General features: G+C 32.6%; 1 protein-coding gene across 2 annotated transcripts in view; it reads left to right on the top strand.

Annotated features, from left to right (window-relative positions):
* The window catches only part of LOC111616765 (uncharacterized threonine-rich GPI-anchored glycoprotein PJ4664.02-like), a 68,988-nt gene extending 54,128 nt beyond the window's left edge, over window positions 1-14,860 (top strand). Inside the window, exons 5-7 of one of the 2 annotated variants that reach the window (XM_023358135.1) lie at window positions 2,296-2,392; window positions 8,095-9,729; window positions 9,838-14,860. In XM_023358135.1, the coding sequence (XP_023213903.1) occupies window positions 2,296-2,392; window positions 8,095-9,729; window positions 9,838-14,384 (6,279 nt within the window). In that variant the 3' untranslated portion in view covers window positions 14,385-14,860. Of the gene's footprint in view, window positions 1-2,295; window positions 2,393-8,094 lie in introns of both variants that reach the window. The other variant, XM_023358134.1, reaches the window with a different exon arrangement.
* Window positions 14,861-19,323: the final 4,463 nt, after the last annotated feature.

Genomic DNA, 19,323 nt, shown 5'->3' on the forward strand with positions numbered 1-19,323 from the left:
TGCCAAGTAAAAAATTATGACAGTCAAATTTTTTTAGAATTTTTTCTTTGATAAAGATAAACTTAATGCTTCAATGCAGAATGTAAAAAACATTAATACAGGTAAAAGATCTTGTGAGTACTGCTTTTAAATGCCAAGCTTACCATAGCAAAACTCCTAAGAAAAAATTTGACCGTCATCCAAATTGTCATAATTTTTTATTTGGCGCAATTCTTTTACATCTCAGACATTTTTGTTTGGATATCAACTATTTTTTGGTTATTGATTATTACATCAAGACCTGAGATGATGAAGTACAGTTCGGTTGGTGCTTGGCAACATGACTGCTGCCAACCAAAAGCTTTCAATGTGTCGTTAGTAAAATCATTATAAAATGTTCTAATTTGCATAAGTTTGAGCTTTTTTTAATCCTGGGTTAAATTTCAACAAAAATCTGTTGTTTTGATGCAATTTTATCTTTACAAGCATAAAATTAAGTGATAAAAGTAAAATAGCTCTATGGGAAACCCCATAAACTTTGATCTGTTGACTCGGAAGTTTCACCAGCACTTCACTGATAATGAGTAATGCTTAAGTTTAAAATTTGAGCTTTCTATACCCAGTAGTTATTTTCCCTAAGAGCACCTGCAGTGCTAGGTGAAGAAAAGAAGAAGAAAGTACAGCTTTTTTGGTGATTTTTGCACTCCCTTTACAGAAAACCCAAAATTTTGTACACTACCTAAGAAAATGAGTATCTTTCAAATAAGATATGAATATCTTTGAATATACTTACTATAGGTGTTTGGGGTGAGATATCAACCACTGAAAATCAGCAACTCTTAATTCCTGTATATATATAGTCAAGTGAAAAACATCAAGTGAAAAAGTCACTGACTGACTAGTCAGTGACTTTTTCACTTGATGCAAAGAATTGCCATGATTCTCGATGTAACTATACCATAAAAAATTATATCACTTTGTTCAAGAATAAAGAATTACAGTAATTTATGTTAAATGATAACTAATCATTAAGATTACTATTAATTTTTATATTTTATTTTATAAACTAATTTATTTTAAACTCATAATTATAGTTAATTTTAGAAAACTTTATAAAACTTTAAAAGTTGCTTAAGCATGATTGAAAACCTGAAGATATCAAATTAATGTCCATTTTGATTTCAAAACTAATAAGAAATAGATGTGTGTTGTGTTATGATATACTGAGTATAATTAACATATTACTTTTATCTTTTTCATATACCTTTACTTTGTTGGTGTTTTTGAATATTGCAATTTTTTTTTATTTATATATATATAATCACTTGGGCACTTGCTGGAGACATGTTTTATGTAATGGAACAATTGATAAGCACATTTGAATAGTCAAATAAAAGTGATAGGAAGGACTCGTAAGAAATGGGATTCCTAAAGAATGGAACTTATCTATGATCTTATAGGAGGGGTCGACTGTAATCAACTTTTTTTTATTTATATATATTGTTTACTTAATTATTACAAGAGATCACAAAAATATTACAACTTTTTGTGTTTGCTTTTCTTACAATACAAAATTTTACCGTTTTGGAAGTTTTTAACGAAAATTTTTTTCCCTTATTCTTAAGAAACTAATCTCATAAAAAAGTAACTCTTATAGCGTCTAACTGAGATTTGTTAAACAACCACAGGTAATATAATCACTTCTACTTTTAAGACTCAGGAACATTTAAACGAGTTATGTAGTTCAGTTTTTACAATTATTACATAGCATTGTTGTGGAACTATGCACTTTGCAAATAAATTTCAAACAATTGTTGCACTTAGTAGCATACAGTAGACCCCCTATAACGCTTAGATACGTTCTACTTTATAAGAATTTTACGTTGTAGGAATCCTTAAATACATGAGCCAATCACAGCCCCACACATGTGAAGTTTACGGACTGAAGTTTAAGGTTTTCTGCTATAAAAATTAACCGATTCNTTTAGAAGTATTATTATTATTATTATTTAATAACAATATATAATAAAAAGTAATTTGCCATAAGAAAAACTTTCTAATATTTTATTGATATAAACTATCATGGAGTATAAATTATTATGAATAACTTAGACTTAATAGACAAACCAGTCTTGGCAGTATTGCATGTTAAATAGGATTTTCATGAAATTACATAATGAAATCCATTATAGATTTAATGTAATGGTTTTTTTATTTTTTTAAGCTTTTATTAATTAAATGTTTTGAATAAATATTTCAAATAATTGAAAATAAATTATTATCTAGAGTCAAATGATATTTATTTATTTTTATTAGTGTATAAATGAAATTTTGGAACAAGCTGTTGTTTACATCAGTTATTTGAAGGATTCAAATGATAAGTTACTTCAAGAAAAATGTTCAGAGGTGCAAGGTAAAAAGTCTTATTTTTTTAAACGCATGTAAACTTTCTTTTTAAATGCATTTGTAAGAATTGATATATTTGAAGATGTGTGATATTTTGATGGTATCATAAACGAGTCAGTTTTTACACAATTTTACAAAAATTTATAAAACAATTAATTTAAATTGTTGAATTTCCTATTTATAAATGAATTTTATATGAAGTTTAAAATAATGTTTATAATGTTAATAATAATGTTTATATGCAGTTTAAAACAAAAAATGAAATGCATTAAAGCATATTCTGAAGTATACGATAGTTTCAAAAATAGTCATTAACTCAATAAATGAACTAGAAAAATGCAAAAAATCATTTAATACAAAACTATATTTTACAACTTAAATTTCCTGGATTATGTTAGGCATTGTATCACTTAACTTTCTGCAGATTCCTGATTCATTATTATTCCAAATAGCTTCTGTTCATTCCCAAAGTTTTTTTTATGTTTGATGATATACCTTCAGTTGTTTTAATTAAATTAACAGCTGATAACTCATTCTATATTTTTATATATTTGCCTAACTTTAATAGTGTTTGAATTAGTGTTTTTCTATAATCATTGTTTTCCTTATTAAAATGCTACTGTTATGATTTCAGTTACTCTGCATTCTTTTTATATTTTTTCTTTCATTGAAAATATGTAGAATGGTTTCAAACTAAGAGATAAACTCAAGTGGATTCCTGGCAGGTCAACGAACAAAAATAGTCCTATTAACACATCTTGAAATATACTGGTTCTAAGATAATTGATATGATTAGTGTCATGAACTGTACACACAGGATATAACATCACACAACAGTGTGGCAAACATATCTCATGTTATAATCACAACAGATGCTCAAAATATCCTCCATTGGTCTCAATGCAAGTGGTCACGCATCATCTCTTGATATAACCAGGTGTGCTCGTACATTGGAGCACTTGGGGCATGTGCCCTGCTTTTTTGTCTCGGTTGCTTTTTTCCTAATCCCCAAGGGTGCCCATTATCAATAAAGTACAGAAAATTTATGACTTCTAGCCTATTCTACAAATATAAAAGAAACTAATGAATGATATTTGTCCATTGTCCCATGCATCATTTTATGTTGACCAAAACTGCATTCCTTGTTTTCAAAGCTAAGTTAGCATCTAGTACAATCAGAGTCATCTTGTGAGAGTGCTGATCCAATGTTGAATTATAGAGTTTGAAGCTTTATTGCATAATGTGTGATGCTCATTTTTATAGTTTGTGTCCCCATTTTTATAGTCTGCCATTGGATATAACTATGGTACAGTTGCAGTCTCTTGAACATTCCCAATTGCTTTCCTGTATGTGAATATCATGTCTGTTTGTTCTTGATAGGAATAATGGATTATTCTCACAGCACTACACAGTACACTTGCATCATGAACCTGTTTGACAGACAGACAACATACAGCATACTCCCACTTTCACTGCTATGATTGCTGATAAGAAAATTTGATGTCATGATGCCCATGGTGTCATCTATCTACAGTGCATTTCTAGACATATATTAATATGACCATTTTTGTTCTTTGTCCTTCCAGGAATCCACTACTGAAGTTTGTTCCCATAGTTTTGAACTATTTTGTATAATTATGTAATTTATGGATAGGTGTATAAATAAGCTATTATCAAATTACATAACTCTTTTTTAATTTAACTTTTCTCTTAATATGTTTATTATTATTTTGTTCATTATGTATATCATTGATTCATTTATGATATTCTCTTTGTTAAAAATATTAATAAAGAAAGAAAGATTTTTTTTCTAAAGTTTGTTAATTTATAAAAATAAGAAATAATTGATTAATAAATATATATTTTATAATTTATTTTTCATACTACTATTATATATGAAGTATAGGTTTTCACTCAAATGTACATAATTTCAGTTACCTGTGAAAAATAATAATTCAACATGTAATGAAATAGGTTTTGTCTAAAAGGAAAGTTGAAAAGTTCCATTTAAACAAATCACCTTATTGTTATGTGCCCCAGTAGAGTGCACAGACAACTCAAGGTGCTAGATGATCTCTTGCTGTGTAATTTGTAACATGTCCGTGATCATTAGTGGTGATGGCTGTAATGATGCATTTAATGAAGATTCTCAAGGTCCGTCAATTTTGTTGCATAAACTTTGTGTTTCACATAACTCCAGAGAAAGAAAGTGAGAACAGGTGAACTTGAGGCCATGCAGTCAGTCCTCCCCTCCTAATTCAGCATTTGTGGAAAATCTGGTCCAGAGTTTGACAAACTTCTCTCTGCAATTGTTGTAGTGCGTCATTTTGTTGAAGCAAACAAACTTCAGGAAGCAGATGTTGAATTTGAGAGAAGAAGAATAGCTCCAACATGTTGGTGCATGTAATTTCATTAACAGTTTCCTCAGAGAAAGTGGAAGGCCTCAGTTAGTGAGAGTGCCTACCAAATATTGAATTTAGCACTGTTTCAAGTGTGTCCAACAAAAGCATGTGGATTTTTGTCCCCCTGAATCATGTAGTAAATTCATCTTTCCTGACAGATGAAACATTGCCTAATTGGAGAGGAATTCTTGGACAGGAAATTGACCTACCATCTTGATCTCTGTGTACTGGAGTACACATAGAGAGATGATTCGTTTAAATGAAACTTTATGAACTTTCCTTTCAGACAAAACTTGTTACATTATATCCTGAACTATTAACTCTTCACAGGTAACTTAAATTAGGTATATTTGAGTGGAATGTCTGTACTTGAATAATATAAAATTTCAAGACCTTAAAGTTTGAAATTTTATGTATTTTGAATTTTCCTTATTAAAACTTAAGAATTTAGAGAACAGTGTTTTAATTTGAGTAATTTTTTTTAACTGTTTTCCTCAGTAACAAAGTCACAATATTCTATTATTGTACCTATTCACTGCAGTTTTACTTCTTGGAACAATAAAAACCAAATATAATGAAGAACATTAAAATGTGTTTCTGACTTAGTTTTAAAATTAGGCTAATATCTTTGATTAGTATGCTTTAAGTAGATGGTGTAATTATCTGATGATAAGTTTAATAATTAATTTAAAATAATTAACCAATTAAAGTAGTAAATTGATCTAATTTAAAACCATCTGGAAAGAACAGCTTAGTGTGTAGTTTAAACTGGTAATTCCTGCATACTGAGAGGATATGTTACTAATTACACTACTGAATTATATCAACCTAAAATTCAGACTGTATGAATTTAGAATTTATATATAGTTCTAATAGTTGCTTATTACTAAATTCAGCATTCATTACATTTGGTTTTATCCTAAAGCAGGTAAGTATTGTTATTTATGTTCAGTGATTAATATTTGATTACAAATATGAATAATAATTATGAATCAAATTGAATTTAATTACTTACTTTCAATATACAGATGGTCTTTGACTTTTGGACAACTTGCTCTTTTGTACATACTTTAATACTCTTAAATTATTTTTCATATAATAAATTCAAACTTGTACATTTCAGCCAACAAACAAAAATTTCAAGTTATCATTCAGTGGCATTCTTTCTGCCAGTTTTGGTTTTCATAATAATAAAATCACTTGTTTTTTGCTTTTTTTAATCTACAGTCTGAACATATTAAATAATATTTTATGCATTGTAGCATATTCATTGTAGAAAAGTAAAACTTTTAGACTTTTAAAAAGAGATTTTATAACTTTTTTTTTTTTTTTTTTTTTTTTTTTACTGGGCACAGAACTTTTTTATAATGTATAATTCTGTTGCTCAACTTCTGGACTTTTGTACACATCCTTAGGAATGCATTTTGTCTGAAAGTCAAGCACTGCCTGTATATATAAATTCCTTAACAAAATTCAATATAAAAATTAATCTAGTGAAAAATTTAAAGTTGTGATTTCTAAGTATTAAAATTTTTTATATTAATTCCAAAAATTAAGTTTAAAAAATATTTAAATTTTTGATATAAGTATTGAATAAGATGATAATTGCTTCTACATTGTTTTTTGTATCAAACATTTATACTGACAATACTAAGATTTTTTCATGAATTATTACTTTCTATTCTGTTCTTAAAACATATTCAATATGTAATACAAAATAAAAGGCAAAATTAGTTTCTTTATTGGGACAATTTTTATACTGATCAAATGTTATATTAATAATTCTTCATGAATATAACTTTCTGTATCAAGTAGAGTGTAAAGCATATCCAGTTTAAGATACAAATTAGTCTGCATTTTTTTGTCAAGTGATTGTACTTCGGCTACTGCAAAGCAGTTCTTGGTACAGTCATTTCATATGAGAATTTTCTCTGTACAGAGTTCTAACTTCATAGTGCAGATAATTTGGAATTTTTTAGAATTCATATTAAAAATATATGTTACATAATATCACATAAATATTCATATATAATGTTTTAAGAGATTATTTTTAATCTGAGTTCCACTGTTCTTTTGAAATCACATTTTCATGTTTTAAATGTTCAGATTTATGTCATATGATGTAATTTTTATACTGTATAATAATCACTTCAATATGAATATTTCAAAATCAGTTCAATGAAGTCATTTTGATGAAATAAATTTTATGGAAATGGCATTAAAATTATATGATTTAATTTCAATATTTTTTTTACATTTTAGTTTCATATTTAGTTTGGTTTATCATCCATTTTCAATAAACTTTTCTAATTTATTCTAATTAAACTATATTCAGTTTATCTCTTTAACATTACTCATTCAATCTAGATAGATTTGGCATGCACAAATTTTTATAAGTTAAATATATCTGTTTTGGCATACAGATTCTCATACAATCTAGACTTTCATAATTTTACATTAATTTGTTGTAGTAATTCAATTAATTTGTTGATTAAATCATTCTTGTACTTCACCTAAGCTGGTTAATACTGTTGTAGGTCAGATCTGCTTGTAATGAGCAAAATTGTAGATAGTTGTATAACTTATTAACACTTCACATCAATAAATTAAATTAAATTAAATTTTTTTTAACATTTTCAAACTTTTGATATTTGTAATGAAGAACTTTGAAAGACTCAAAATGTTATTATTGTGTTCAAATGTATAAATGTGTTCATATATACAGTAGAGCGTCGTTTATCCGAAAGCTGGTTATCCGAAACGTCCGTTATCCGAAAGCATTCCAGTCGGCGAATTTAAATTTTCGCTAGTGCTGTGGCGCTGCAATCTTTGGCTATTTCTCGGGCTACTCAAATATTTTACGTTTTTGATACTAAATTAACATCTGAAGTATAATTTTTTATTGTATTTATATTTTTCAATAAATTTATTTTGTTTGTACAAATTAAAAAAATAATTTTTAACGATACAATAGTCTTCGTTAGGCTTAACATCGACGAAAATTCAACGCGAAGCGACATGCAACGGAGAGAAATTTCAACATGGGATAAATTAATATATTTTTTCGTACATGATTCATTATCCGAAAAATGAGTTATCCGAACCACCCCAGTCCCCAATTGATTCGGATAAACGACGCTCTACTGTATAAATATTTTTGTGACAGTTTTACTATAGTGTGTTGTAATAATTCATTCAATTTGTGTAGTAAATACAAAAATTATGTACAAGTTTAAAATAGTAATTTTGTAAGAATGTAAATTATTTATGTATTGTTTAATATATTATTTTTTAATAATAATTACAGTGGAAGAATTAAGAAGAATGAACAAAAGAATAAAAGATTTGGAAGAGCAGAACACCCAGTGCCTGAGGTTATTGCAAGCAGCTGGAATTACATGTACTTCATGTCCAGAAGAATTTTGTGATCAGAAATCTGGAAAATATTCTAATAAAATTACTTCAGAACAGGCCAGTGCCTTATTAACTCAATTTGAGAATGACTTGATAGAAAGTAATGTGACAAAGCTCAAATCTGTGATGCAAAGAAAATTGCAAAATAAAAGTAGTTCTGTAAGTGGTGATAGCATGGATACAGAACTTAATTGCAATGGAAAAACTTCTGATGATGATATCAGTGAAACAAGTATCATTTCAGAGAAGAGCCTGCCTGTTTCTCATCCAAGAAGTTCTAAAATAGATGGAGTAGTGTCTTCTGGAACAATATCAACAGTTACAACATCTCCAGTTCCATCATTAACTGATAATAAAGATAATCAAATTACAAAAGTAGTTAACAGTGTTTCACAAAGCGTGTGTTCCTCCTCTCCACTATCAAAAAGTGTAGACAATTGTCAATACACTGAGCCATGTTCTTCAGAAGGTCCAAATCTGTCATTAGATGTATGTGATATAACTGCTGTAACTCAAGCATTGCCTCCAGTCCCTGTGATGTCAACTTCTCAGAATTCCAGTGCTCTTCAGAATAATGTTCAAAAACTTTGTAAACAAACAGTAGCATCTTTCAACCAAGTGATTCAACCTCAGGTGTTGTCTCCTTGTGGAACAATACCTCCTACTGCAAACAGAGCTTCTAGCATTCAGAATATGTCTTCACCACTTATTGTTATTAATGAACATGGTATTCCTGTAATTCACAATATTGTTACATTTCAGAGTGTTCAACCGCCCGTATTTTCAAATTGTTCTTCCTCTCCAGCCCTTCTAACTTCTACTAATAATGGATTTGGACAGACCCAATCACCTCTTGGAATTTCACCACAAATTGCTGGATGCAGTAGCTACAAATCTATGTATGTTACTAAGGATTTTCAAAATCAAGCTAAAATTACATCAACTCCCACCACATTTAGTGTTACTGTTACCCCAAATAATTCAGTAACTGGTGTTCCAATTTTAGCAGCTGCAACTGGTTATACTTCTACAATCCGTCCACCAAATACTCTTACAACTGAAGGCAAGAGTTTGCTGTCTCCTTTAGTTGCCCAAGTGCCTGTATCAGGTTCCTCACAGGAAAATACTATGAAGCTGTCGTCGGGTTTACCAACGTCCGCAATAGGGCAAGGAACACTCTCTCAAATCATCACTCATCCATCAGATGATTTAACAGCTTCAAATATGCATCTTCAATCATGCAACAGCCATAATTTATCTCAAAATATGCCTTGCAACGCTCTACCTCCGACAGTAGTAACTCCTGGTGGCATATTAGTTGGGCAGCCATTGACAATCAATCAACAAGGACAGGTATTAACAATGGGGAGTGGACAAATTTTAGCCACACAGGGAAGCATAACAACTCAGCAGCCTCTCCCATCTGCTTTAATACTGCCTAATGGACAAGTCATTCCTGTTGTTAGCCAACCATCAGTTGTCTATGCAAATCCAGCAATGAATAATAATGTAGTTTTGACTCAAACAGGTAAACAAAATATTCAAGTGTCTAATTCTCCGGTAACAAGTATCAAAAATCAGAATTCACCTTTACTTAATAATTCTATTAATAATAATATACTTTTTTCACCCTCAGGAACAACTAGAAATAATTTTAAAATGTCATCAGTTGCCTTAACACTATCTCAGAATGTGAATGCTCAACCATCCGTGTCATATACAATGAATAATGAAATCTCCCCACCGGCTGTTCAACAAAAGACGGCAAATATTGGAATTGACTCTTTAAGACCTCCTCAGAATGATTCATCTATTATATCTACTGAAGAAGAATTAATAAAATGTACTACCAGTCAGACATTTCAGAATACGTTGTCGACAGCACCTACCACAAAACCAAATTGTATTAACATGGAAACAAATTCAAAAAGATCAGGTAATTTGAATAGCAAAAATGGAAATTCCGTAAAAAACAGTAAATACAGCACATCTGGGAATAAACGAACAAATAGAATTTTAAAACCCAAACCTACATCATCACCTCAGTCATTAGGTTTACAACATACAAAAATGCAACAAACAGTAAGAGATGTTGAGACAAAAAAACAAGAAAATAGCATTTTAAATAAAACATCAGCTAATGAAAAGAGTAATTTAAACAATGCTAACAATGTTGCTTCATGTACAAATTTAAATATGCCAGCAAATAAAACATCTGACAGTGTCAAACTTAATATGAGTGAGGCTGTAACAACATTATCTACAAATAATAATATGAGTTCTGGTATAACAACAGATATTTTGGCAAAAGCCACAGAATCAATATTTTCTAATTGCATGTCAGAACTTTCTCCGTCAATTTCAAATTTTTCCTCAAATAAAGATGAATCATCACATAGCGATAACACTGTAAACTGCCCAGTGATGGAGAATGGCAAAACAAACAAAAGTAATCATGAAGCATTATTAAATAAATCGACAAATGAAGAAAAGCAAGATAAGAAAGCACATCTGTATCATCTGGAAAATTCTAACACTTGTAATTCAATTGCAGAATCTTGCATTTCTTCTCAACCTCAAGATTTACTAAGCACTCTTACTGCAACAGTTTTTGGTGATTCTTCAGTCGACACGGCATCTGATGAATTAGAATTCACGCAAGTAGATACATCTGCCTCTAAGCTAATGCCTACACTTTCTTCAAACATAATGGCAAAAAATTTGAAAGACGACAATGATGATAACCATGATTTGAATGTCGAAAAATTAAAAAATAGAAGTGATTGTAATAACAGTGATGCACCACCCCTGAAGAAAGCTAAAACAAATGAAGTGTCTAATGGAAATAAAGGAATGCCCATAACAACAGTTCAGTCTATCGAAAAAGAACAATCAAATTGTTTTGTATCAAACACATTATCTGAATGTAATGAAAATACTGCATCAACTTGTGAGACATCACATAATAGAATTAATTCTGCAAATAAATGTTATTTATCTGAGGAAAAACAATTCAAACAAACACAACCCACTTGTGTATCTAGTACTTCAAATACGTTATCTGTAAGTGAAGTAACTCCTAATGTATCACAGATACTGCTTACAGACTCATCTTCTCAAATTCATTTAAGAACAACACAGAAAAGTCCCCCAAAACAAAACTCATCCAATAATTTATCTACATTTGTTACAAATGGAGATAGTTCTGCATCTGATGCAGAGTTACCAACTTTAATTTTAGGCAGTTTAGGTGATGATAGTAATACTCCATCATCTGTAACTGGCAGTTCAAGTTCTGGTTTACCGTTTTTGACACTATCCCCGAGTGAACCATTTCCTTCTGATTTGCATAAAGATGCATCTCACAATAATGAAAATTCATTTAATTTATTAGAAAACTGTAGGCAGTCTAATATTGAACCCATAGTATCTGTAAAAAACAAAGATTTTATTCAAAACAAAAAGACTTCTCCATCATCAGAACAACAGAAAGAAAAATCTGTTAGAAATTCAACATATATGGAAACTAATAAGTCTACACATTCAAAACACAATTTGTCTTCTAACCAATTACAGGAGCAAGAAGCTAATATTTCTTCAACATTGTCACCTCCTCTTTTGATCAAATCAAATTGTAATAGATCTGTTTCTACACAACAAAGGATTGTTCAAGAAGAAAATATAAGTGGCCTTCAAAAGGATACACAATGCCCTTCATCTTCAGTTAATGTGAGAGCTATTTCAAGATCGAATGATGTGAACTGTCAGGTAACTTTAACTAATCATTTGTCACCAGTTACCAGTTTAAGTTTTATTGCACCAAGTCCTCCTCCTCTGTTATCAAGAAATATTTTACATGAAACTCGTACCTCAACTCCAGCTTCAAATTCTCCACATTTCTCACCGTTGTCATCTCAAGGTAATTTCAATGTTGTAAATAGTCAAACTCAACTTCTTGCCACCACAACACAATCTCAGAATTCAACACAAAACAGAATTTCTCCATTTAAGCAGACATCTGATAGAAATTCTTCAACACCAAAATCTGTAGGAACTTTTCTTAATTCTGAAAATCCCTCCAATATAATAACATCCACTTCAACTGTTACTTCTACCACAACTAGTAATTCTGTTAATTTTCAACCACAAACTACAAGTCATACATTATCCAGTTACTCAGCAGAAGCTTTGATTGGACAGCAATCAACAATGACTTCTACATCATCTGGAAATCCTATTGTTTCTCAAGCACATTATAGCAACACATTAATTAGTGGATGCTCACGTGTTACTAGACCACCCATTTCTTATTCAGCTGAAAGCCTAATTCAGACAAATTCTTGCATTGATAAAAAGCAAGAAACATTATCAAAAGAAACAATTTCTAATAACAACATGACATCAAACAATATGAATTCTTATAGACATCAGCCTCAACACTTGCAACATTCAGTTCAACAAACCACAATGTTGCAAGGAACTAACATAGGGCAGTCTATTGTTAGTAATGTTACTGAAAGAAGATTACCTTGTTCTAATTTATCAACATCCTCTGATATGATGCAGTCAAATTCATTGCAGTCAAACTTTCATTTGCAAGGAACATCGCCTTACCCAAATTTAACACATGGAATCACTACAGGTCCTCAGCAGAATTTAATGAATAACCATTTTGGTGGTAGTCCAATTTTAATGAGGCATGGAACATCTGCATGTCAACAATTAGATCAATGCCTACCTTGTAATCAACCATCACATAACAGTACCTCTATACCTCAAGCATATTCAAATATATCTTTGAATTTAGGAGGAAGCAAAAATTGCCACAACACAAATGCATTTCATCAGAACAGACCAAATGTTGAAACATCAATAACACAAACATTGTCCAGTTGTTTATCAAACGGGAATAATTTGAATCACATTGTAACTTCAAACAGTCAGCAACAGAATGGCTGTCTTTTCCCAAATCATGGTTCTTCTTCAATGCCAGCAGGACCATTATTGCAGATGCCTGAAACAAATTTTTCTCTGTTATCAAATACAACTTCATTTAATAATCAAGTTAGAAATGATAATAGGCCACCTGTTTTTAATAATTTCCCTCAACATACACCTCAAAATCCTCTAGTAAACAATATTTTCCATGGATCTTTTGTTACAAGTGTAAATACTCAAAGGAATGAAGTAACAAATGTTATGACTGCCCAGCAGTCAACACATCCAAATGAAGGAATAAAACAGGTGACTAGAGATCACAGAAGTAGCTCTCAGTCTCAAAGTCCTGCTCCTAATCAGTCTAAAATTTCACCAAAAACCAGTAAATCAAATGCAAAAAAGAACAAACAGAATTCAGTAAATGATGAAGTGATATCATCCACTCCATACGACAATATCAATGCAAGAATGAGTACTCATTTTTCTGTTCCAGATTTATCATTTCCAAGAAATGATGGTCCTTGTCTGGGAAATAATTATTTTAGCAACTCTCAAAGATCTCTTGTTCCTACAATATCAAATATTCAAACACAAAATAAAAACATTCCGTCAGTTGCAACCTCAGACACCAGTTTCACTGCAAACTCCGCATACAATCCAATATTTCGTCGTCAAGCTGACAACAGTCTCAATTTTAATTTTCAAGGTTCAAGTTTCAGCGTCAATTCGTTGCATAGACCCGCAACGTCTGGAACCGACAACGTATCTGCTGCCCAGATTAGTTGCCATACATCTACGGCTTCTGCTCATCCCATCCCAAATTTTAATTTGAGCAACATCTTTCCAGACATAAGTACATCTAGTGAAAGTATTAATTTGCCACCTATGAAGTTTCATCACAATAATCACATCATTACTCCACCAAATTCTAATCAGATTCAGGCATCGGAGGGAGCTTCGTTATCTCATGGTGCCACTCATCAAAATCGGGGACCTCCGCCTCTGTATCATAGTCGATCTCATCCACCCGTCATACATAACAGCGTGGGTTTTAACGGTATTCTAGGGCCGAACACACACAGTTTCGATGGTCACGGTGCTCAAATGGCCGTGGGCATCAACAATGCCATGGGTCATCCTCCTCCTCCTCCGCCTCCGCCACCACCTTTCGGGCCGACCCATGCGCACACACCCTCATTCGGAAACGTCCTACCCCCACTCAACTTTCCCATGCACGATCACTGATAACGGGGAATCAATATTTTGTAAGAGATTATGCATTGATTTAAAATGGCAGCTCCATTACAAATCGAGGAGAGGGATATTTGCGAGTTATAATTGTAGTTATAATTGCACATAGTTCTTTAGAGGAATGTCGCCGAAGAGAAGATGGTTTATTTGTATTTTTTATGAACTGTTGTTGTAAGCAATGGTTTATCCACAATATAAAATGGATATTTTTTTTCTACAAAAGAAAAAAATTCTTGGATCTCTTGTAGTAAAGATATCAAGAGATTATGTATAATAATGAATTTTTACAAGTAAGTAAATGTACAGGTCATTGTGATTATACTTAAGAGAGAATTGTTTATTTCTTCCAGAGAAAATATTTTATCCAGATATTTCACTTTTTGCTGTCAATGTCATTCATACATTTCATCAAGAAATATGTAGTTATTCACGTCAAATTGAATTTTGACTGTAAAGTTGAATAAAATGTCCTCATCAAGAATATTCTTAGTTATATATTCAATTAGTAAAAGTCGTCTTTTATTAATCAAATCAAAACAGCAAAGCGCTTTCGCCGAATTTCGAGTACTGGATTCGCGCCTTAAAATGCGTTATAAGCTCTATCAGCCTTAGAAATACCGAATATAATACGATTGACGTGAGATTCGATTTAATTGTTCCGATTTTCGAAATTATAATAGGATTTCGAAAGATTTTGTATAGAAAATGAATTAGTCTTGCGATGTTGATCAGATAGCGAAATTTAATTATAAATTCATTTGTTTTGATATTTAATTATGACGAATTTTAAGTCATTGCGTTGAAATATCGAAGTCCAAGAATGAATCAATATGGCATTAATAAAAATGGCGGCCTGATGACCGAGGGGATTAAGGTTTAAGGTGTTAGCTTACAGCTCTGGGGTATCTGACAGCCGGATGGCCGAGCGGTCAAGGTAGCAGCCTACCGTTCTGGGGGACCCGGGATCGAATTTGGACGTGTCAAGGAAGGAATCCCCAGGAATTTTTCGGGGGATGGTCCTTCAGATATGTCGGGCCCCGTCCCTCACCACCCGGTCGCCCCATTGTGGGCCGAACCGTACCCGTAATGGGCCTTCTATAAGAGGTCCTCTTAGTGCCCACAGGGCGGAAAGAGTGGAAAAAAAGCTCTGTGGTATCCGGTCGAAGGTAAGCCTTTTCAGGGTATGCTCATACGTTAATACAATGTTTTTTAGTACTTCCCGTAATTTACCAATGTAGAATTATTGTGATTTTAGTAATACACGTAAGAAGCGTTATGGTAGTACTAAGCAGTGGTGAATACAAGGGAAGGACTAGAGGCTTAAGAGAGCCTCTAGAGGCCTACCCATTAATTAACACAATGTATTTGAAGTTCAAAACACTGTTTTTAAAAACGTTTACGATGACAAATATGGTTTTATCTGATCATCCATAATACAATCGTGCGCGTTTTAATAAAAGGTACTGTACTTACTAATAATCCAAATATTTTTCATTTTTGAGTTAGCCCCATTGGGTACTTCTGGATACGTCACTGCCGCTCGAAAGTACATTTCATGGTATTCTTAAATGTTATTGTAGCTCTTGAAAACCATTGCATTAATTCTTTCCTAGTATTCTGGTCTCAATTGTATCCGTTATGGCAAAATGGTTCTAGTGGCATAGATGAGTAAAGACGTACTAACTCTTATTATTATTGAAAAATTACGAGAATCTACTGAATTTGAATTTAATATCCATCATTCCCATGGATACCACTTGATCATCAGGACAAGTAACAATCTTTGATGTACCGGTATGAAAATGTACAGACTGATGTTAATGGTTTTTGAATAGAGGGGAGTGTCTTATAATTCTTAGCGTCGCCATTACACTTACGTATAAACCTATTACTAAAAGTACGCAATCAAACTTCATTATCAATGTAACTACGTTGATAAAGTTGGGTGTCACTACTAGAAAAAAAGATTGAAAAAACCCTGCAAGTAGTAACAACGTTTTCCGTGTCATTAATAAGTAAACTAATGACAGTCCATTTTGTAAAGTTTGGCCATACGTTTAATTTTAATGCGAAATTTGACCTTTAATATCTCCAAGACCAATAAATCGATTTGGATGAAATTTAAAAAGTTAGTGTCCATGGTGAGTATTATGGACGTCTTAAATTTTTAATAAATTCGTTGGATTATTTTGGATTTACGATCATTTTGTCGCGATTTACAATGTGTGAGAGTGAAACACCACAATCCATGAGTTTGTACATGTTTAATGGCTTGTTCGATAGCTGCTCGCCGCCTATTTGTCCCTTTGAAGGTTTTTAAAAATATCGAACATTGATGATGATAAAGACATTTTTTAAAATTTCGGCATATTGGTCAATCAGATATCACATGCCACTGCAGGCTATGGCGTGACTCACATGAAAATACAATTATAACGCGATCTCACTGGACAGATAATTCTTACATGATTTTCCCGTCTAGCGATTACTTTTGATTTAAAACAAGCAAGCCTAGGCCCGGATTTACGAAAGTGACCGATGATGTCGGTAGGTAAACTTTCGTCAAAAAAATTCGGATGCCAACCTTAGGGCGTTTGCCCAGCTCTGCCCAAGAAAACAAAAAAAACCCGACAAACAGATTCCCACGTCTAACAATTTCGTTAAACGGTCGCAACTGTGTATTATAAAAAAATTTTCTTACAACCAACTAAAAACTAACTTATAACTATAGAGATGAAATGGAAAATTAAAATATACAAAAGAAAGGGGTACCCGTACTTGGTTGATTCCTTTTTTACGGAGATGATTACTTTCGATGATTCTCAGTGAAATTTCCTTGTTCGTCCTTTCGGGGAAGTTAACGTATCCTTTTATCGGGGATCGAAGGAGACTGTCTTCATCAACGATTAATTGAAGCCTCGGGATTCTTGTCGCACGAAGTCTTCAAGAAACTTTTATGTCCCTTGCTATGGTCAGGATCGACCTCTCCTCTCCTTCCCAGTCCGAAAACAGTTAACTCTCTCCTTTAGGCCCTTAGGCATTTTCTCTCTCCACGGGATAGTTCAGAACGTCAATCATCAATCAAGTGAAGTAGAACTGAGGACAAGAGAAGATTCCAGAATCGAAGACAGAAGCTACAAATTAGAATATTCTAACTTAAAATTATGGCGTACAGCCACATGAGCATCTACCTCGTGCGGATAAATACTGACATGTCTAAGAAAATATTCGAACAGCGTGTTCTTGCAATTACATCTATTGAACAAAGAAGTTCAGTTTATATTTTTGATTCTACCACACAATTACAGGATAATGCATTGTAATTAACCACAGGAATAACCCGAAAAAGACGCATTCTACGAAGAAATTCATTGAAAAAATGGAAGAAAAACGTTAAAACATCATTAGGAAACTATCGTTATTTGGTGGAACCATTCTTTTATTTCAAATAATACAAAAACTTATGCAAAAACATTATCAATGGTCACATAATTTTCGTGGAAATGTGAACGGGCAAAACTTTCTGGAGTTTGAGATGAACTACCAGTTTTGCTTGAAGATGTTTATCTTGATACAAGGCAAAGAATGTGGATTTAGTTAGATGGAGTTCAAATATTCCACAAATAAAAATCAAGCCCAGCAATATTGGTCCACGTTGTCCAATTACTTCCGTTAAACAGACATTATAGTTAAGGGGCAAAAGGGGCCCGTTATCGTCTTTGTGAGGCCTGGGCTGGGATGAAAAACATTCTTTTAACCATATATCCAAACAAAAATGAATCTTGATCTTTGCGATTAATTAAAATTAAGAAAACTAAATTATAAAGGGAAAGGAAATAAATAAAATTATTTTAATATTAAAACTACGCGGTTAAAAACGAAAAAAATAGTAAATTAAATCTTTATGAGACAAGACGAACAAAAAAGAAAATGTTAGTTAAGGTACTGTACATACAAGGTTCGTTCAACACCGAAGGAAAGACGGTGTCGAATTGTATTCGTAAACAATTGTCTTCTCGGGAACCGATCTGGTACAATTTCATCTGGTAACGGAGAAAGGGGATTAATAACCAATAATGTAAAGATTTGCGAACTACGAGATATTTAAACCCAGGCCACAAGGACGCTCCGTTCTTTTCCATGGCGTTCCTCGCTGGGGTGTTTCCGCAAGGTTTCATTTTTGTCCTTTACCGATGTATCCTCCGAAAGTTAGACCTTCGTTGAGAGAAATTTCGGAAATTCCGATCTGCATTCACCGGACATCGTTTCCTGTTCGAGAACTGGTCTTAGAATGCAACATCCGGTCAATGATAAGAAACCATCCTCGTTGCTGGACTTTCCTCTTCTTGTTTCCAAGACTACGCTCTGAAATCTACAAGGACTTCAATCCTTCGTGACAATAGTTCTTTTATTGTAAGTTAATTGTCTTATAAACAGGTTGTGTTGTTTGTAAACAAAGTATCGATCTCTGACTCAACCGCTCCAATCGTTACCGCTTCGGCATCCAGACGGCAAAAGAGATGATGACGATATATCTCTTATAATCGTTATTTCTTTTTGAAACTTCTTTCCCCCGGCAGCCTCGCACTTTTGCCATCTCACTCGTCTCCGTAAATATAAAAGGCGCACTTAATTTTGTTTATTATTGGTGTGTATAATTTGCAACGAGTCTGCTACTGTAAATGCAAAATGGGAATCGTGTATTATCGTTGTTGTGTGGGACAAGGCGATGCAACGCGAAGGCGATCTGCCAAGGGAAGTCTTTTATGAAAAATTGACCCTATTTAGGTGTTTCAAACGTAAACACCCGGAAAACTCCACGTGGCCAGCCCGATGGTGCTGCACGAACCCGCGACTATCGGGGTTCAATATTTTATCCTCTCGGCCACCGGGACAGTCCATCATTAAAAATTTCTGGGATGGTTTACCCGGA

Source organism: Centruroides sculpturatus, unplaced genomic scaffold, assembly GCF_000671375.1.
Source record: "Centruroides sculpturatus isolate CEXI.00-Female unplaced genomic scaffold, Cexi_2.0 scaffold1643, whole genome shotgun sequence".
NCBI lineage: Eukaryota > Metazoa > Arthropoda > Arachnida > Scorpiones > Buthidae > Centruroides > Centruroides sculpturatus.